General features: G+C 26.3%; 1 protein-coding gene across 3 annotated transcripts; it reads right to left on the reverse strand.

Moving 5' to 3' along the window:
• Nucleotides 1-805: 805 nt before the first annotated feature.
• Nucleotides 806-21,349, reverse strand: LOC132927108 (uncharacterized). 3 transcript variants are annotated; one of them, XM_060991571.1, is made up of 3 exons: nucleotides 3,445-4,937; nucleotides 1,136-1,633; nucleotides 806-1,040 (listed from the first exon to the last, which is right to left on the reverse strand). In XM_060991571.1, the coding sequence occupies exons 1-3, from the start codon at nucleotides 4,220-4,222 to the stop codon at nucleotides 1,030-1,032; spliced, it is 1,287 nt and encodes a 428-aa protein (XP_060847554.1). In that variant the 5' UTR covers nucleotides 4,223-4,937; the 3' UTR covers nucleotides 806-1,029. The 3 variants fall into 3 exon arrangements, with proteins under 3 accessions (XP_060847554.1, XP_060847553.1, XP_060847552.1); XM_060991570.1 differs by lacking the exons at nucleotides 1,136-1,633; nucleotides 3,445-4,937 and adding exons at nucleotides 17,473-17,967; nucleotides 20,245-21,349 and having other exon boundaries at nucleotides 874-1,040; XM_060991569.1 differs by lacking the exons at nucleotides 806-1,040; nucleotides 1,136-1,633; nucleotides 3,445-4,937 and adding exons at nucleotides 16,953-17,377; nucleotides 17,473-17,967; nucleotides 20,245-21,348.
• Between the last annotated feature and the right edge of the window lie 1,966 nt (nucleotides 21,350-23,315).

The following is a 23,315-nucleotide window of genomic DNA, read 5'->3' on the forward strand; positions in this document are numbered from 1 at the left end:
ATAATCGTTCTCAATCGTTTGATTTTAAGGTACATAATATTGTTTCTATAAAATCTGCCGACATCATTCTCAATCGTGTTGCTAAAAATGTAAAATGTTCTCAATCGTACAACACCGGTGTTATCACCCATTATAAAAAATTATGTTTTCAGAATCTTCGTCCGCACCAATTTTTCAACGTTTTCCATTTTGGCTAGCAATGTCACTAACATTAATGATAATTTAGTATGCACACACCAGTACAGATCGCAGTATATACTATAATTATATTATTATCTATATTAAACTCTTAAAAATTACCTGTTTGTAATCTATTATTACTGGTTATAATTATGTAAAAAATGATAAATAATTTTTAGTTTTTATTTGCATGGTATTTACCATCTTGGTGTAAGAATATTAACAAGTAATTATTTTATTTTAAATTTTTTCTTTATTCAATAGGTAAACAAACAACGTAACAAAAATGAGAAAAACAGCAGTTAAAAACAAATATGCTGATAATGGTAATGTCATGTCATATGAATTTAAATTCTTCAATTACTTATTATTGAATATAATAAAAAAATTATTACTTATACAAAATAAAAACATTGAGATGTAGTAATAATAATACAAAAAATTAAAAAACAAAATTATTTCAATACATAAGTAATGCTGAGTCAATACAATTATACAATATCGTATAAATGTGTATAAAAAAAAAAATTGATTCATAAATCAAATTCACATAAAAATATTAAGTTTTTAAATATTGCATTTACTTAAAAATACTATTTAAATTTTAAACATAACAAAATCATTAATTATCAAATATGAAACTAATAGGAATACAAAAATTATAACAAGTTTTAGTTTTAAATAAAAACGAAAACAAAAAAAGTTAACAAAAATATAATATATGGACACAACACTTTTGGTGTCAATATAAATGTTCAATTAATTTAATATAAATCTTTAAAATTGTCCAATTTTTTTTTAAAATATAGGCACCGTTTAAAATGTTGTTTCAATTTTTGTTGAAACTATTCATTGATCATCTGTAAAAAAAATAATTATTATTTATTATGCATTGAAATAAAACAGAATAAAAAAATATAGTTAATTTTTAAATTTTTAAGTGATTATTATATACCTGTATTTTCTTGACTGCCAACGATTAAGCAAGCTTTAACAATCTTTTGATGAAATCTGTACATCAAAAGTTGACTTGGAGTATCACAATCAAATGATTTCATTTTTTTGGATGCCGATAGTTGTGACAATTGTTGACACAAATTACTATCGCTGAGACCATAGAAATCATTTTCAAGAAGTTCTTTTGTTCTGGAAGACTTAAGACTAGCTTTTTTTCCCTTGTAATAGATTGTGCCTTTTCTAGTCATACTCTCATTGAGATTTACTTCAACTTCTTCTGACAATTTTGTTAAAATATTCATCCAAGCTTTCGGAATACCATTTATTTCTACACATGCACGGACCAAATCAGGTGGAGATCCTCCAATGATTGGACCAATTAGATGGTAAAATCCTTTTTCTGTTTTGACAATATTTTTGGTTTTTCGAACTACCAAAATACCAGCGTTATGAACTTTCTTCAATACTGTGATTTGATCTGCTGCAAATAAAGTACCTAGAAATATGAAAAAAAATTATATTAATAAAATTAATTTTATTTTAATTCAAAAGGCGGTGAGCTTTTTCAAACTTGGAGATTAAAAAAAATATAACTTTTCAATATTATATAAAAACACTACGAATAATTGAACGTGGTAAAATCAAAATAGTTGTTATTGAATACACTATACAATGTCTAACGGACTGTTGTATAATCAAATTTTACTTGTCAATAGGAAAAGTCTTATTTATAAATTATAATAGTGAATAAATATATAAATATTTATAGAAAGTAAATTTGATTTTGCATGAGGGGGGCGTTAGCAATTAGTTATTACGATAAAGGGGCGCTGAACCAAAAAAGGTTAAAAACCACTGTAATAAACAGATGTTTAGAATTTTAAAGCAAGTTATGAATATTTCAAAATTGTTGTTTTATATTATCATAAATTATTTAATATAATACAGTGTACATACAGATACCAAGCAAATCCCGGTAGGCCTTTATTATTATTATTATTCACATATTATTACAGTGTTTGCTAATCAAAAGATTTAAATGTACATGGGGCTCAATCAATATTATGAAATATCTCATAATAAATAATAATTTATGCGATAAGGAAAATTAAATTAAAAATAACAACAATGGCATGAATGGCATATTGTGTACAAAAATATTAAAATTTACAAGTGTTTACAAAATAATATATCATTATAATATAACACCGTGACACTGAGTGCCCTAATTATATTTTAAGAACTGATAGTTGCTGGTAATGTGATTTTTTTGTGTAATTGTTAATATAATGATTTTCAAAATCGATTATTATTATTAACTCATAGTGGCATGTTTAATTTAAAATTAGGATTCTAAATGTTTTATTTTTATATTTTAAAGACCTTCATCAATTTATTCATATTTATGGGTGGTAGATAACTACTCCTATTTTAATATTTAGTCTTTTTGTTTCTGTCCATGAAAGGAAACACTTAAAAAAGAAGTTTTAGTAAACTGAAAATTATTAGGAACTATCTAAGGTCTACAATGTCACAGGAAAAATTGACAAATATAAATATTATATCAATTGAACATGAATTGGCTTCAAAAATTTATTTTGAAAATATTATACATGGATGAATTTGCTACTAAAAAAGCACGAAAAGTGAAATTTTTAAATGTATAAAAGTATAATTTTTTTTAAAATTATTATATAAGGCTATAAGTTTGGCAGTGTTTTTTTTCTTATTAAATATAATAATCATTATAATAGCTAATAAAAATAAAGCTGAATTGGGCCAGAATTGGACATTCAAGAATGACACACAGATATTTGATGGCAAAAAGTGACCCACCAGTATGCCCAGTATATGGCACCACGATAAAAATCAAATACATTTTTGTAGAATGCAAATTGTATGAAAAAATAAGGTAGAAAAATATATTTTAATAGATCTTGATTATAATGATATAACAAACATAATTTCAATCAAAAGTACTTCAGTATTGGATATACCTAGTATTAAAAAAGATTTTGATGTTTATACGTTTGAAATTTTATATTATATTAATTAATATTATACTTTTCAGTAATCTATCATACAAATCATTTTTCTTTTACATATTATTTATTTTGTCTAAAGCCTCGTCAAAAACAAATGTTAATAGTATAAAATACTTGCCAATATTAACAATTTTGACTAGAAAAAATTGCTAATACCTTTTCATAAAATCACTTTATACCCGAGGCCTCAAACAAAAATGCTTAACATTAAACCTAGACCCTGTTTTTCGATTAAAAAATAAATAATAATAAATTTAATTACCTGATAATGAGATGACTGATTTTGAATTGCCTTTATTTGATTTAATTTTCTTTACATTCACCGACCACTTGGATAAGTACTTAGCTTTATTTTTTTCAGAACAATTAAGCCGACTTTGATTAAGTTGAGATGTGCTGGTGTTGGCACTGTTACTTGGTATCTTAACAGATTCAACTAATTCAGAATCACATTCCATTGCATTGTCAGCATTAGCATTATTCAACGAGGTAGGTGATGCATTATCATTTTGTAATGACTCAGAGTATGGTATTGGCGCTGTCGGTGGCAGGAATTCTTCCGATTGTGTAGTACTTTTTTGAGTACAACAATTATTAATCATGCTTTCTTCCATAATTGTATCACATGAGTTATTTGTTGTACTAGGAATATTTTTCAATTGGTCGTTTAGAGTCAATGTTGTTTTGGGTTTATGTTCGGCAGCCACTGGTCGTTTAAATGCATTAGACAGTTTAAATGGTTGCCGATTATTTTTTCGTGACCAGCCATTTTCTGTTGGAGCGCCATTTTCTGAAGGCATCTGCATTGTGTGACGTGTGAAGTTTGCGCCATTGCGCTGTCCATCCCTCGCAATGTGTTTAATGCGCCTCGTAAATAGATTGAATTCGGATTCAAATCTACTGAAAGAATGAACTTGCAAAAATTGATCCATCAAATCGCGTAAGATTAGACTCTTCTCTTCAATAATATCATTGAATAGAAGTGTTTCGATTGCCGGTTGAGATGCCGAGCTCGACGTTGCTCTTTGGTTGTTCATCATTAAAAATCGATTTACGGTTTGTTGATGATACGAGAACAGCGGTACGCGACAAGACAATAACACCGTGTGTTTGAACGAACAAAACGACCGACCAAACGGAATAAAAACTATTGATGGTGAAATAGTAATCGTTAAGTAACTACTAATTCCTTCGTTCACACAAATGCACAATAAAAGTCACTAGTTATACTGATCAGTAGTACGCACAAGCAGCCAGTTCGAACATTAAATTTCAAATGAAAAATGTCAAGGCAATAGCGTTGTACCAAGGACCGTAAACATAAACAACAACACGTTCTAGACCATATATCAGGTAGATGGCTACAGACCGGACCGGCAAGAACGCAGACTGTCACTACTCCACAACAAGTGTTGGGGCTGCGAGCATGCAACGACCCGACAGCAGCGCCTGTTGGAGGGGGCGGTATCTCTCCAAAATATATAGCAACTGATATTTTATTCCATGTTGAGGTGAAAGTGAAACAGGTCCATCTGTTTCTTTCGTGCTAAGAGCGCCCCGTCCACGCGTGAATAGGCGGCGTCAGTCAGGAAATCCATTTTTATTTATTTAAAATATTTGTTGTTAAAGTCAATACTTATACAAGCTTATGGGGGGAATCTACCACATATCCACCCGTAATTATGCCCCTGGGTTATAGTGATATTCCAGGCTAACGTTAAGGGTAGGCATCGCTGGCATTAAGGACTCATCGCCATGTTTATACTTCGGCACCGCAGTTTACACACCCACTTTATAGTAAAATATTAATTAGTCATAAAATATTATATGCAATGACGTACAAAACGTACCTACAATGTAACGTATCATACATTTTGTAATTTTCTGGGTTGATACATATTTTTTTTAATCGAACGATTCTAAAATATATACATTACTATGATACTATGAAGAAAATATTATAGGTACTGTTGAATTTAATTTTACATCAGACATCGTGATATAATTTAATTTTAGTACAGTAACTAAAATATTAATGTATTCACACAATTCCACATTATAATAATTAATAACGTATCGCGATCGATGACTACACAAACATAGACCGAAACACATGACATACGTGTATGGATATTATTAGCTTTGAATAATATTTATTTATTCTAGTAAAACATAATGTTTACTCAACATAATTTGATGGTTTTTGTCACATTTATCCATCGCGGCTAGCTGCTACACGCTGACCTAGACTCATTATTTAGATAGCTACTTATCATTAGTACAATGTCATTATAAAGGCGATAATAGCCGTAAATAGCAAACTTATACTATATAGTCATAAAAAACAATTAATTACCTATATTTATAAAACTGATTGAAGAAAAATATTATTAAATAATCTTCAAAACATCGCGATTCATTCCGTTTTACGCGTAGTTTTTATTTTTTCTTAATCGAACAAAATTATTGAAGTAGATTCGTTAAATGAATAAAAATGTAGGTAACCAAATTTTAGTAATTTTATTTAAAACTAATTTATTTATAATAGATAAAAATATGAGTACCTACTTATCTTTTTCCAGACATTTCAAAATCTTTATTTTATGTTTTCAAGTTATAATAACAAAAAAGGTGTAAGATAAAGGAAAAGTGGCGGGAGAGAAATAAAAACTATTCCATTTTTTATTTTCTTAATACCCATGGTTACCTTAATAAAGAGTATCCAAGAAAAATATTTAGACATGAGTATAATTTAAAAAAATATTCACCTTTTATTCGATATTTTTCCTTAGCAATAGGTACACAATATAAATATTATATTTAAATATACATAATTTTGTATATTATATACTTTAAAAATTAAAATTAAATATTATTGAATTTAATGAGAAAAGTTTTGAAAAAATGTTAAGACCATTAATAATTTTATTTACCATGAAGTTTTCTTCATTCAAATTATTTTTATAAATATTATATTATTTATTGGCATATATATTATTCTCTATAAATTAAAATTTGTGATTAAAGGTATTAAATATATTTTCTTTTATTATTTGTTGAAACATTTATTATTCATTTATTTATTTATTACAGACCTAGGTCCAATTACAAGATAAAATGCAGTGTAGAGTTACAACACTTAGCTAACAGACAACAAGTTGAACAAAATAAAAAAGATTAGAATATAACATAAAATAATGAAAAATACTAACAAGAAAAATAGCTATTAGATAATAATAAAACATTAAAATTAAAAAAATTTAAAAGAAATTTATTTATTAAAAAAAATAAGATTTATAAAAAAAATCAGTTAGTATAAAATAATTAGTAGGTAGTATGAAATTATGTATGTAATTGAGGGAAGAATGAGTTATATAAGATGAACAGGAGTCCTTAGTATTATCAAAATCTTTAACTTTAAAATGAATAAGACTTAATAAATAAGAAACATTTATATTATTTAATAATTAATGTTTTTTAGTCATATTTGTTAGATTTTAATTTTCTCTATAAATTATGTTCATATCATGTTCATTGTGTAGACTGTAGTACTTGCTAAATAAGCAGTATTCTATTCAAATCTAATTTTGAAGTAGATATATATTTAATATTTATAGTAGAATATTTACAGAACCATTCACATTCATTATTCATTTTATAACATACTAAGTACTTATGTAGTTGTAAAATAAAAATATTTCTTCTTTTCATTATACAGTTCAACATTTTTTAAATAATAACAAATAGGTACATAGTGTCATAGTTAGTATAACAAAGGGGCATCGCCCATTTGCGACAAAATAAAAAAGGTATGTTTTTTCCGACGGCCCATTTGCGCCAAATTCAACTGGTATAATTTAATAATTATAATAAAATAATATATTTTTTTCTCAATTAATAAACAACAGTTAGAATTTTATTTAAATCATAGACAATTTTAAAAATAATAATCAATAATATTTATAATATTATAATATTTTATAATTTTCTATTGCTTTTAAAGTAGTTTTTAATCTTTTTTTAACTTGTGAATTTTTTTTGGAGTTACTAATACTACTGACAGATTTATAAAAATAACTTTATTATATGTTACAGAAACGACGTATTTTAAATATACGAATTAACCAATTATTTAATGTAAAATGTTTAAACAGGTAAATTTGTCGTAAATGGGCGGTCGAAAAAAACATACCTTTTTTATTTTGGTGCAAATGGGTATACCCAAAATAAATAATTTTTTTTTTGGCGGAAATGGGTAATTCCCTAACAAAGTTTATTGCAAATTACAAACTAAATAAATTAGCAAAATAAATACGATAGGTACCTACCATATATTTTATTCAGTTTACATATTAATATATTATAATAATTCTATTAAGAGGACGTGTCACCCCAGAGAAATATGTCGTAAAAACATGTTTTCGTACTTCCAATAATACGGCTTACTGAAGGGTTTTACGTGAAAACACCTATCATGAAATTTGTAGAGGAGAATTTTATCTAGAATCGTATAGAGCCCGATTTTCGATATTTTTATTAATTATTTAAATAATTAAAACAATAAATAGTAAAAAAAAAACCATAAAATTCACTATGAAATATTATACGATTGAAAAAATATATCAAAAATTGGGCTTTATACGATTCTAGATAAAATTGTACTCTACAATTTTTATAATAATAATTATTTAGAATGGAAAACCTATGTGACCGTTCACCATAGGTACCCAATACCCATAGAATAATAATTAAATTTATTCCACGCGAAAATATAACATGTTTCATCTGGTCTTCAGTCGTTCCGCCAAATATCTACAAACTTATTGTTTTCGATTTTTTTTTTAGTCATTGTTCCTACAAGCTAATATAGCTAAAATTTATTTCACTTTAAACTATTAAACTGTTAAAAAGTTTAAACCAGGAGTTTCCAACCTACAGTCCGCTAATTTATGTTGTTCAGATGATATATTAGTTTCCACAGTTTTTAATTCATTTAATTAGTTAAATAAAATTAATTTATTAATTTTTTCATTTGATGTTATTCATTGAATTCGTGATCATGGTTTTTTCTAACTGCGCAAGTATACAGTAATATAATAGGTAAATAATATTGAATTACATATTTAATACAAAAAAGTTTTTTTAGGGTCATAATATTTAATTTTTGATTATGACATGTAGAGTGAATTAATTTTTTTAATGTCACCCAGTAAAAATTCCTTTAAATATCCACTGCTATGTGCAGTTGCAAATTTAAAATTGAGCAGTATTTTTTTGTATTTTATAAATTTTAATTTTATTAATATCAGTGGCGGCTCGTAGATAGGGGCGACGGGGCGGTCGCCCTCTTCTAAAATTATTATTTATTACTAATTTTTAATTATAATATAAAATTTCAAATTTATATTGTAGTATAATATTATTGTCAAAAATAAAAATTAATTTTCCTATATTTACACTAATAAATATTATGAAAACATTATCAGATAATGGGAGTTTACAATTTCTGAGAAACGATTTCCAATAACAATTTACCGAAATCTGCGAGCAGGGAATGCGATCTTGGGCGATGTTAAAAGTCGCCCGTCATAACTATGATCGGAATACAAAAACTAAGAAGGGGGAACACAATAATAACACTGCCGCCGGGACGATGATTTTAATCGCCCGATGCCCCGATATGCACGGTTTCCGAGCTTGCGTGTGTTTATTATTTACTTTTTGCCGTCGTAACTCATCGTAATCAATTATTATTTTATTATTTCATTATCATTATGTATGTCTTTAACGAATTTAATTAAATAACTATTATTAATATTATTTGTGTTCAATACTTTCCATAAATAAGAAATTTTATATCGCCCTACCACTTTCAAAGCACACCAGCCGCCACTGAATTTAACATATTTTAGAATAATAAATAATTACAATTTTTAACCATAACAAGGACGCGAGAAAATCGTAGGCGCAACTCAGATGTGTTGTGCAAAAATCGCAGACGCAACTCGGATATCGCGATATATATTTTTGTATTTTAAGACGCAATTCGTATGTAGCCAAATACACAAATAATTATCGATACGTGAATTAATAATACTGAGTATAATGTATGATTGGTATGAATATTATTTAATTTTGTTCGAATTTTTATTCGTTATTCGTATTATTTGTGTTACTGCTACTGTATAAAATCATTAATCGTAATGTTGAAGTTTTTCAACATATGATTAGAATATTTTTTTTCAATTGAAGTAGAATATTTTTTGTATAATAATTATCGATAACATTTTTTTTATTTTTAATAAAAAATTTAAATCAGTAAAAATTGCACCTATTATTAAATTGAAAAAATGTAAAAGGAAAAACATAAATATCAATGATAAATATTGTTTTATATTTTCCTATAATTTAATTATTGTTAAAAGTTATTCTACCTATAAGTCGTAATAGCATATTAATATTATAACCTATAGGCTCGAACACGGTCAAATGGCAGTTGCTGTTTCGCCGTCGCCACTTGCCGTTAAAAAATACCTGATAAGATGCATTAATAGATCAAATACGGCTATGGCAAAGCGGGGAGAAGTCCACCAAAAAAATTTAAAAAAGGTGGGCAAGCTGATATCGCTCTGCTGTATATTATAGATGAAGAGTAAGTCAATATAATAGATATGTTAAATTTGAATGCAATGACAGGTATCATTGCAGGATGCGAAAAACGATTCTGAATGGAGATGATTTGTCAGTCTAAGCTAATTAGTAGGATATATTATATTATTATTAGGTACCTATATTTAAATTGTAATATTTCGTAATTTTACGTGATTTCGTAAAAAATTAAATTTCATACGTTCATAAAATTATTTCAACGCTAGAAATTTTTTTTCAGTTAATTGAAAGAAAACTTATGAAAAACCTTGTTTTGGTTTTTTAACCTTAGGTATAATTCACAACAATTTTAAGAATATTCAACTTCAAAATTCCTTTCAAATTTTCGCGATTTTGATATATTTCGTAAACATTTGAACTTTAAATGCTTGTATTATAAACAAAAATTGTGACTAAAGATTTTTAATTTTTTTTTTTTTTACTTAAATAAGTATACAACTTATAATAAAACTTGTATTAAATTTTAAAGATTTTTTGGATAGCCAATTTCTTTTTATAGTAATTTCAAAAAAAAAATTTAGATAAATTTTCAATTGTCTATAAATAGCTTAGAAAAAGTCAAAATATTTTGAAAATGTAATCGTAAATAGATATAACGTTAATATAAACATTTGGAGAAAATTTCAAGTATATACAATGATTCGTTTTTGAGTTACAGCAAAATCTAAAAATCGATTTTGTCAAAAACTGATAATGCCTAAAAATTCGTCACTTTTTTAGGGTTTTTCGTAAGGCTTTTGAAAACCACTGAACATTTTTTTATTTTTGACATCCTAAAGTACCAACTAGATTAATTTTCCTTTTAAAAGAGGTGCATATTGGGTATTTTTTAACGGCGAAGTGGACTCACGTCGAAATGGCAATGGCGATGTGTCCTAGATCGAATTTATCTTATTGATCTAATTTTGCGTTGATTTTATCGAAAGACACTTTATCAAATTTTTAATTATTAATTCCATCTAAATGAATGGGTTTCGGATATAGTCGATTAACTGCAATATTACAGCACGAATCATTTAAAAGGCTTAACTCTAAAGGCTGTATTACAAATAACGATTCTAATGATTCTATAATGTTTGTTCTGTTATTATAACGTCCCGAGTCGTTTGAGCAAAACAATAACCAGCTTTCAGAAATAATTTACCAGAACTTTTTAATGTTAGCCTACGAATAAAACATCGTTAATTATAAATTATCGTAATTATAGTAGGCTTTTCACATTCAAAATACCAGTTACTTTTGAAAAATGATGGGTACCATAACTCTTTTCTAAATTCAGTGATATAAGTATCACGTTGCGTATAGGTTTGGCTATGGAATAACGAAAGTTTAGAAAAAGCGGATTTTGATAAAAAGGTAGTATTTAACATGTTGTTGTGTATTATATAATATACTCATAGATATATATTTTTTTAAATGTTATATTGATTTAGCTACATTATATGAAAGTTATAAACAATATATAGTATATAGGTACACTTTAAAAGAAGAAAACCATTATATTTATCAAATTCAAGGTCGATTACATATCACTGGTCGTCAAATATGTATTTTTTTTATTTACACATCAAAATGCACTCATCTTGAAGTAATAAGGTATTGCGATGTATTTTGGGCTTCAAAAATGGAAGCGCATCTCAAATTGTAAGTATTGCAGTACTTATAGGTACTTAATTTTACATTAAATCGTATATAATATTCATAAAATTTTATTTGTCGATTTTACGAAGAGTGCTTACTCAGAGAAATTATGGACCCTCAATATAGTAAAAGATTATTAAAAAATGACATTATTGAGCCTCCACATATAATACAAAACATGAAAAATTTATGAAAAACGATTCTGAACGGAGATGATTTGTCAGTCTAAGATAATTAGTAGGATATATTATATTAATATTAGGTACCTATATTTAAATTGTAATATATCGTAATTTTACGCGATTTCGTAAAAAATTAAATTTCATACGTTCATAAAATTATTTCAACGCTAGAAAATTTTTTTTCAGTTATTTGAAGGAAATTTTATGAAAAACCTTGTTTTGGTTTATTAATCTTAGATATAATTCACAACAATTTTAAGAATATTCAACTTTAAAATTCCTTTCAAATTTTCGCGATTTTGATATATTTCGTAAACATTTGAACTTTAAATTATAAAAAATTGTGACTAAAGATTTTTAATTTTTTTTTTTTTTTTTTACTACAATAAGTATACAACTTATAATAAACCTTGTATTAAATTTTAAAGATCTTTTGGATAGCCAATTTCTTTTTATAGTAATTTCAAAAAAAAAAATTTAGTAAAATTTTCAATTGTCTATAAATAGCTTAGAAAAAGTCAAAATATTTTGAAAATTTAATCGTAAATAGATATACATAAATTTTTAGGGTTTTTCGTAAGGCTTTTGAAAATCACTGCACATTTTTTTATTTTTGACATCCTAAGTATAGGTTTGGCTATAGAATAACGAAACTTTAGAAAAAGCGGTTTTTGATAAAAAGGTAGTATTTAACATGTTGTTATGTATTATATAATATACTCATAGATATATATTTTTAAAATTTTATATTGATTTAGCTACATTATATGAAAGTTGTAAACAATATATAGTATATAGGTATACACTTTAAAAGAAGAAAGCCATTATATTTATCAAATACAAGGACGATTACATATTACTGGTCGTCAAATATGTATTTTTTTTAATTACACATCAAAATGTACTCATCTTGAAGTTATAAGGTATTGCGATGTATTTTGGGCTTCAAAAATGGAAGCGCATCTCAAATTGTAAGTATTGCAGTACTTATAGGTACTTAATTTTACATTAAATCGTATATAATATTCATTCAATTTTATTTGTAGATTTTACGAAGAGTGCTTACTCAGAGAAATTATAGACCCTCAATATAGTAAAAGCTTATTAAAAAATGACATTATTGAGCCTCCACATATAATACAAAACATGAAAAATGTATGATAAAAAAAATATATAGTTCATAACTCATAAGTCATAAGTATACAAATAATATTTTTAGGTGTATTTATTTTAAATGAAGAAACAATACATCCACACAAACAATATATGTTTTTTCTAGAAATTATTATTATTAACATTGTTTTTTTATAATTGCCCACCATTAGTAAATTAGTAAATTTATTACAATGTGTATTATAAATAGGATATATTAAAAAATAACAGATTAACGTGAAAGACGAAACACGAACAATTTAATATTAATTCAATTGTGTTATTTTTATTTATTATTGATTATTATTATTATTTTATTTTATTTTATTATAGCATAAATAGATATCTTATTTGAATTAGAATTAGAAGTAATAAAGCTATAAATACGAATCAAACTATATTGTATTACAGTTTTTAAGATCTATATTTTAGACATTTTAGTGTATATACAAATGCTAGCAGTAACTTAAAGTATAAGTTAGAAGGTAGGCGGCGCGTGGTTATCAAGAAAATAGTGCGGCGACATTTACGTACTCAGAAAAACGTTCATATAATAATAATAATTAATAAGCGACGGCGCGACACTCCCGAACGAGCAGCCGTCAACGGGCCGCCGACTGCGAATAGTGAGTGTGACTTAACGTCGCGTGCTTGCGGAACTCGAAAACACTTAACAGTGCATTCTCTTAGACGTTGTATACCTACGTTTCGCTTTGGGTGACACGTCCTCTTAATCTTTTTATTGTACAAGTAATAAATTATCCTTTAATCAAAATAAGTAAAATGATTATTAATATATAATAATAATTAATAATTCAATAATTATAGTTTTTTAAAAGGCCTAACTGCTGTTAGTCTGTATGCAATAAGCCTAAAATACAGCAGGTCATTTGGAAAAATAATAAGTAGTAATAATGGGCCACCCCATTGCAAAGAGTCTAATATTTTTGCAAAACGACTGATTTTCCATATTGACCTACGTTATATTATTTATTATCATACATTTAATAATTTAAGATAGGTACTATTAATATAAAACTATTTATTAATAATAATTATTTTATTTTATTTATCTTGGAAATGACTTGCTTTATTAAATGATTCCACTGTTGGTCGTTTCATCACAAGTCTGGTCGGTAAAAGAGAATCAACTATTTCTTCCTAAATAAATATAGACAAAAAGAAAAATGTATACTCTATTTACTGTTTTACAATTAAATTAGTTTACAATGTTATATTAGTTATAACAATGGTCAATGATAATACAGACAATACCATAATTATCATTATTATTATTATGCATAATTTAAATATAAAAATAATTAATATAATATTACAATTTAACTGATAACAGTTATTTCCATAAGCGCAAATAGGGTTTGAGATGAAGCCCTAGCTATTCATTGAAACAATAACTGTAGAGATATACAAATCTGCAAACATATTAACTGTTCACGAGCGCAACTTGCCGACTTGAACTGGCGTATGTGATTTGTTTTCTTTCAGTTTTTTTACAAAATTTAGTATTTTATAATACTCCTCCATTAGAGACATCTCCATTTGCACCAACATCAATTATAATATACTCATAGTTGGCGTTTATTACTGCCTTAATGGCATAATGTTTCATTGTAATTATTGTAGTAGTATAAACTTGATCCAGGAGGTTTTTAATATGCTTCCTATCAATAGATCCTAAGCAGTTGTCAAAATTCCATTTTATACCAAAATCGTTGGCAATTTGCTTCCATTCTTCTTCCGAATTTGCTTGTGATAAGCTTCGAAATCTATCCAACGATTTATAATATTTAATTTTGCTATTATTTAGTACCTAGACACAGCCATATTTTTATTTTGTTTCTTTTCAAAAAATATTTACAAATATTATGTTGTATATTTAGTTATAATGAAAAAAAACAATTGTTCAAATGTTATCACTGTAAAGTGGAGTTGAATTTCTGCAGGATAATTTATCTCCTGCTTTGTATAATGGTACCTCTGACTAGTCTGACTATACATTTTTTATTGGTTTCATGATATTTACCCGTTAATAATGAATGATTAAAAATAATGGATAAAGACAAAGCAATAGAAACATTTTTGAGTAAATAATTTGTCAATTTATTTTCGTAATAAGAATTATGATTTTGTGACAATCATAAAAACCGACAATCATACCTGACAATATATGGGGGAATTTTACATTACTTTCTACTAGGAATCTAGGAATCATACAGGTAGACACTGGAAGGTATGTAAAAGCCATTTCTATGAATAATTTCAATAACAATTTTATATTTTATAGTACTCTAGTATTCAGTGTATAAACCTTAGATCATATAATAATAAAAAGGTATATCGTTATAAGTAAAATACTAGGTAAATAATATCTGTGCTTACAACTGCAGTAAGTATGACCAGTATGCATTCAGCTATAAAATTGTTTCTTGTTTTTCTTATATAATAAAAATTTTGGATAGTGTATTTAGTTAAAAAAAAAAAATGGATGACAATATTTGTAAAATTAAAAAGAAAAAAAATTAGATTATTCCAAAGTACAAAGTACAAAGGGCATATATTTTCACTACAAAATTGGTAAATAAATTGTATAAAAACACAGCAAGCCAAAATAAGTAGTTCGTGTTTTTGTTTAATTTAGAAATAATTGTCATTTAAATGATTTTAAATAGATATTTTATTCGAATTTTTTTTTTATTTCATAGGAATACTAATTCTTTGACTTTTTCGGTTGAATATCAAAACAACAACATAGTATAATTGAAAACATATTTAAATATATTATTTTATGATCTTTATTTATAATTTATATACACAATATTATGTAGATACCTAATGTTATCATTATTTTTATTAGATAATTGTTATTTATTATATTATAATATATTTTTTATTTTAATCCGTCTAAACAGTGTATTTTTAATTTATTTATTGAGTAAATAAATATATTTTTGATTTTAAAATGTTACTATTCAATTGTATTTTCAAAAATTTCATTTTATTTATAAATTACAGACCTATTGATAATTTTAAAGATCCTAACGTAGTAACGTGGTTGAAGACACTTGTACTTTAACAAACATAAATGACAGTTTACAAGTTGTTTATAACACACAATCTTTGAATTCTAAGTCATTATGATTCTTCAACTTATTTATCATTAGTTAATAATAAAAATGAAATAGAACATGATGAATGATGACACATTTTGGAAAAACAAAATGGATGTAATGTTATCGCAGTTTTACCTAAACGTCCTAAACCACTTGTTTTCAGAATAATTAACTCTCAATTAAATATACCAAAAATGTAATAGCAATATTTTTTATCATATTTCTATGCATGATTGACAACAATAATATTATATTATACCTAATGAATAATGACATCGTGTCATTTTAATTAAATTACTTTCATTAAATTACATCGTGAATTATATTTTATTTTATGTATAGCTATTACTTTTTCTTATTTTAATTTAAATTTAAAAAAAATAGTCATCAACATTTTTGATTATTCTGTGTATATAATTTTATTTAATTATGTAATAGTTGAATAATTCTTTAATATTAGTAACATAATATTAGGACAACAACAGATGTGTTATCACCCATTATAAAAAATAATGTTCTCAGAACCTTCGTCCGCACCAATTTTTCAACGTTTTCCATTTTGGCTAGCAATGTCACTAACATTAACGATAATTTAGTATGCACACACCAGTACAGATCGCAGTATATACTATACTTATATAATTATCTATATAAAACTATTAAAAATTCCCTGTTTGTAATCTATTATTACTGGTTATAATTATGTAAAAAATGACAAATAATTTTTAGTTTTTATTTGCATGATATTTACCATCTTGGTGTAAGAATATTAACAAGTAATTATTTTATTTTAAGCTTTTTCTTTATTCAATAGGTAAACAAACAACATAAAAAAAAAATAAGAAAAAACAGCAGTTAAAAACAAATATGCTGATAATGATAATGTAATGTCATATGAATTTAAATTCTTCAATTACTTATTATTGAATATAATAAAAAAATTATTACTTATACAAAATAAAAACATTGAGATGTAGGTATAATAATACAAAAAATTTAAATACAAAATTCTTTCAATACATAAGTAATGCTGAGTCAATACAATTATGCAATATCGTATAAATGTGAGTTTATAAAAAAAAAATTGATTCATAAATCAAATTCACATAAAATATTAATTTTTTAAATATTGCATTTACTTAAAAATACTATTTAAATTTTAAACATAACAAAATCATTAATTATCAAATATGAAACTAATAGGAATACAAACATTATAACAAGTTTTAGTTTTAAATAAAAACGGAAACAAAAAAAAGTTAACAAAAATATAATATATGGACACAACACTTTTGGTGTCAATATAAATGTTCAATTAATTTAATATAAATCTTTAAAATTGTCCAATTTTTTTTTTAAAATATAGGCACCGTTTAAAATGTTGTTGTTTCAATTTTTGTTGAAACTATTCATTGATCATCTGTAAAAAAAATAATTATTATTTATTATGCAATGAAATAAAACAGAATATAATAATATAGTTTATTTTTAAATTTTTAAGTGATTATTATATACCTGTATTTTCTTGACTGCCAACGATGAAGCAAGCTTTAACAAACTTTCGATGAAATCTGTACATCAAAAGTTGACTTGGAGTATTACATTCAAATGATTTCTTTTTTGTGGATGCCGATAGTTGTGACAATTGTTGACGAAAATCACTATCAAGACCATAGAGATCATTTTCAAGAAGTTCATTTGTTCCAGAAGAATTAAGACTAGCTTTTTTTTCCTTGTTATAGATTGTGCCTTTTCTAGTCATACTCTCATTGAGATTTACTTCAACTTCTTCTGACAATTTTGTTAAAATATTCCTCCAAGCTTTCGGAATACCATTTATTTCTACACATGCACGGACCAAATCAGGTGGAGATCCTCCAATGATTGGACCAATTAGATGGTAAAATCCTTTTTCTGTTTTGACAATATTTTTGGTTTTTCGAACTACCAAAACACCAGCGTTATGAACTTTCTTCAATACTGTGATTTGATCTGCTGCAAATAAAGTACCTAGAAATATGAAAAAAAATTATATTAATAAAATTAATTTTATTTTAATTCAAGGGGGCGGTGAGCTTTTTCAAACTTGGAGATTAAAAATAATATAACTTTTCAATATTATATAAAAACACTACGAATAATTGAACGTGGTAAAATCAAAATAGTTGTTATTGAATACACTATACAATGTCTTACGGACTGTTATATAATCAAATTTTACGTGTCAATAGGAAAAGTCTTATTTATAAATTATAATAGTGAATAAATATATAAATATTTATAGAAAGTAAATTTGATTTTGCATGAGGGGGGCGTTAGCAATTAGTTATTACGATAAAGGGGCGCTGAACCAAAAAAGGTTAAGAACCACTGTAATAAACAGATGTTTAGAATTTTAAAGCAAGTTATGAATATTTCAAAATTGTTATTTTATATTATCATATATTATTTAATATAATACAGTGTACATACAGATACCAAGTAAATCCCGGTAGGCCTTTATTATTATTATTCACTTATTATTACAGTGTTTGCTAATCAAAAGATTTAAATGTACACGGGGCTCAATCAATATTATGAAATATCTCTTAATAAATAATAATTTATGCGATAAGGAAAATTAAATTAAAAATAACAAGAATGGCATGAATAAACATATATCCTCGTATGAATTAACTACAATATCAGCGCGCAGCGATCGGCCTTATCTAACAGGAATATTATTATTGGTACATTATAAATTTCTACTGTCACAAAATTATTAAACAATCCAACGTAGTTTAACATTTTTATTTTGTGCTGCAAAAATAATTTACAGGCTTTTATTTGAAATATTTTCTTTGGCCTCAACCTTCTGTTTTTAAGTGAGGAAATAATTTTGTATATTATAATTCATATTATTCAATTTAATTCAGATATCAGATAATACTTTATAGAATATGGATGACCCACAACCAGAGCCGTAGCTAGGGCTTGGCGAAACTGGCCCAGGCCAGGGGCACAAAATCCATAGTAAAATATACCATATATTATACCAATTATTACTAACATAAATTTTATTTAGAATATGGGCAAAATAATTATACTAGAATAGCTACGTTATAGTTCTTTATTATGGCATATTGTGTACAAAAATATTAAAATTTACAAGTGTTTACAAAATAATATATCATTATAATATAACACCGTGACACTGGGTGCCCTAATTATATTTTAAGAACTGATAGTTGCTGGTAATGTGATTTTTTTGTGTAATTGTTAATATAATGATTTTCAAAATCGATTATTATTATTAACTCATAGTGGCATGTTTAATTTAAAATTAGGATTCTAAATGTTTTATTTTTATATTTTAAAGACCTTCATCAATTTATTCATATTTATGGGTGGCAGATTACTACTCCTATTTTAATATTTAGTCTTTTTGTATCAGTCCATGAAAGGAAACACTTGAGAAAGAAGTTTTAGTAAACTGAAAATTATTAAGAACTATCTAAGGTCAACAATGTCACAGGAAAAATTGACAAATATAAGTAATATATCGATTGAACCTGAATTGGCATCAAAAATTTATTTTGAAAATATTATACATAGATAAATTTGCTACTAAAAAAGCACGAAAAGTGAAATTTTTAATTGTATAAAAGTATAATTATTTTTTAAATTATTATATAAGGCTATAATAAGTTTGGCAGTGTTTTTTTCTTATTAAATGTAATAATTGTTATAATAGATAATAAAAATAAAGCTGAATTGGGCCAGAATTGGACATTCAAGAATGACACACAGATATTTGATGGCAAAAAGTGACCCACCAGTATGCCCAGTATATGGCACCACGATAAAAATCAAATACATTTCTGTAGAATGCAAAATGTATGAAAAAATAAGGTAGAAAAATATATTTTAATAGATCTTGATTATAATGATATAACAAACATAATTTCAATCAAAAGTACTTCAGTATTGGATATACCTAGTATTAAAAAAGATTTTGATGTTTATACGTTTGAAATTTTATATTATATTAATTAATATTATACTTTTCAGTAATCTATCATACAAATCATTTTACTTTTACATATTATTTATTTTGTCTAAAGCCTCGTCAAAAACAAATGTTAATAGTATAAAATACTTGCCAATATTAACAATTTTGACTAGAAAAAATTGCTAATACCTTTTCATAAAATCACTTTATACCCCAGGCCTCAAACAAAAATGCTTAACATTAAACCTAGACCCTGTTTTTTCGATTAAAAAATAAATAATAATAAATTTAATTACCTGATAATAAGATGACTGATTTTGAATTGCCTTTATTTGATTTAATTTGCTTTACATTCACCGACCACTTGGATAAGTACTTAGCTTTATTTTTTTCAGAACAATTAAGCCGACTTTGATTAAGTTGAGATGTGCTGGTGTTGGCACTGTTACTTGGTATCTTAACAGATTCAACTAATTCAGAATCACATTCCATTGCATTGTCAGCATTAGCATTATTCATCGAGGTAGGTGATGCATTATCATTTTGTAATGACTCAGAGCATGGTATTGGCGCTGTCGGTGGCAGTAATTCTTCCGATTGTGTAGTACTTTTTTGAGTACAACAATTATTAATTATGCTTTCTTCCATAATTGTATCACATGAGTTATTTGTTGTACTAGGAATATTTTTCAATTGGTCGTTCTGAGTCAATGTTGTTTTGGGTTTATGTTCAGCAGCCACTGGTCGTTTAAATGTATTTGACGGTTCAAATGGTTGCCGATTGTTTTCTCGTGACCAGCCATCTTCAGTTGGAGCGTCATTTTCTAAAGGCATCTGCATTGTGTGACGTGTGAAGTTTGCGCCATTGCGCTGTCCATCCCTCGCAATGTGTTTAATGCGCCTCGTAAATAGATTGAATTCGGATTCAAATCTACTGAAAGAATGAACTTGCAAAAATTGATCCATCAAATCGCGTAAGATTAGACTCTTCTCTTCAATAATATCATTGAATAGAAGTGTTTCGATTGCCGGTTGTGCAATCTGTTGCGGTTGAGATGCCGAGCTCGACGTTGCTCTTTGGTTGTCCATCATAAAAAATCGATTTACGGTTTTTTGATGATACGAGAATAGCGGTACGCGACAAGACAATAACACTGTGTGTTTAAACGTACAAAACGACCGACCGAACGGAATAAAAACGATTGATGGTGAAATCCACTAATAGTAATCGTTAAGCAACTACTAATTCCTTCGTTCACACAAATGCACAATAAAAGTCACTAGTTATACTGATCAGTAGTACGCACAAGCAGCCAGTTCGAACGTTAAATTTCAAATGAAAAATGTCAAGGCAATAGCGTTGTACCAAGGACCGTCATAAACATAAACAACAACACGTTCTATGGTATCTAAGGAGGTTATACTATCTATGGTCACTGCGCTTACCGCCAAAATGTTTACGCCGTTCACAGTTTACGGATGATAACAATGATAACATCAATTTCTTAGATCATTCATTAGTTCGTTGTATACATATAGTATACATGTAGTATTTTAAATTTAAATGCCGTTCAAAAAATAATTATATTATTTATAATTATTATTAATTTACTAATATTATGGTCTAGCAATTGGTTTATGTTGTATGTTAAGTACTAATTTTTTTTTTGAGATTTTTTCTCCCTATTCAACAACCTTTAAAACCGTGATAACTGATAATATACGTCGGACGTCCTAACTCCTAGTCGTCCTACACTCCTACATAGTACATTAGTACATACAACGTACTACAAAAATGCTAACTACCAAGCATGACAAAATATATATTTTTTTTATGCTACTAAGTACTAACTGGGGTGTCTATTGTCTGGAGTCCGAAGTATTCGAAAAAAAAAAAATTAAAATCTATAGAAATTAAAATTGAATATTGATCTTCAATTCCATTTGTCTAGTCTCTAGTGGCTACAAAAATATAAATTTTTTGATCTTAGGTTATCTTAGGAATACTGTATAGTATATGTATGGTGACCAGATATAAAAATGTTAAAAAAAGTATATTTTAAAACTTAACTCCTTCTCTGTCGTAATTGCCTAATGCGTATACTTTTCTACTCATTTTACCCATATTTCCATAGGTCATCTCCTTCTATAAAAATTGTTTTTTTTTTTCATCTGATTACTCTATTTATTTTATTATTATTATCAATTAGTTGAAATTATAATGTCAACTCATTTAGTATGTGTCTTTATGATGAAAATACTTTGATATTGAAGAATTTAAAGTAAAGTTAAACTAAAGTATAAATTATTTTTTAAAGGTAAAAATACCGAGTGTAAAATTTAAATATATATGATTAAGTATATCTTAAATCGTGTTACCAACCAATAAGAATGCTTTAGGTCGAACCATAAAATATAAATTAATAATCAAATTATAAAAAACACGTTAACACGCATACCTATTTATTTATTAGCCCATAATAATTTTAAAAAAAGAGTACAATATCATGTACTTAACACTTTTGTTAAGGACACTAGGACACGCGTCAAAAAAGAGTACTGTCCTACGAAAAAGAGTACGTCTGGTCACCATAAGTATATGAGTACTATAAAATTCTGTAGTTTAAACTATGTTAATATTATTTAATGTATGTCATTTGTTTGCAATTTTCGGGATAAATTCTCTTAGAACCTTTCTAAGTGCAAGTTAAAAACTGTTATATAAAATACATTCTGTCTTGTACATCTATCTTTGTTCTTTAATGTTTCAATATTTTGGTGTTATAAATTTGAAGACTTGGAGTATATTTTATAAATTATAATGGAAATTATTAATTCCAATAAAAACAATTGTTAACACATCCTATATAATAGTGTCCCAATCTTCCAGTCAACATCTAATGTATAGCAAAGTGGTACCCACTTATTGCCTTCTTTTTTAATGATTAAACTATTTATCAAACACATATACCTATACTTAAAAATACATTGGGTGTTGGACCAAATATGCAAAACTATTGGTAAATAAAACAGTGCTGTTAAAAATTTCTATTCATATGAAATTGATGTAGAGCATGAATATCATATAATATAATATATAATACATAATAATATATATATATTTAATCCCCCAAAAGTGTTACCTAGATCTAATTAGCTACCATAAATCACTGCCATTTTTGAAAATAGCATTTTTACTGACCTAAAAATTGATGATAGGTTGTCAGAAAAAAAAACACATACCTAATTGTAAAATCAATTCATTCATCTCTCCGCTCAGAATCTAAAATTATTAATTGGTACCTAAATTTCATTTATCTACAGTAGATTTTTATGCATACATTGCAGTTTACATTAATAATTGTAT

The sequence above is a fragment of the Rhopalosiphum padi genome, chromosome 3 (genome assembly GCF_020882245.1).
Source record: "Rhopalosiphum padi isolate XX-2018 chromosome 3, ASM2088224v1, whole genome shotgun sequence".
NCBI classification, from domain to species: Eukaryota; Metazoa; Arthropoda; class Insecta; order Hemiptera; family Aphididae; genus Rhopalosiphum; species Rhopalosiphum padi.

Bases quoted from the DNA above. Each gene is read 5' to 3' on its own strand.
- LOC132927108 (XM_060991570.1), bottom strand. From the start codon at position 21,040: ATGATGGACAACCAAAGAGCAACGTCGAGCTCGGCATCTCAACCGCAA. The intron at 17,968-20,244 runs GTAATTAAATTT...TCATATTTCTAG, and splicing joins ATCAGTCATCTTATTATCAG to GTACTTTATTTGCAGCAGAT.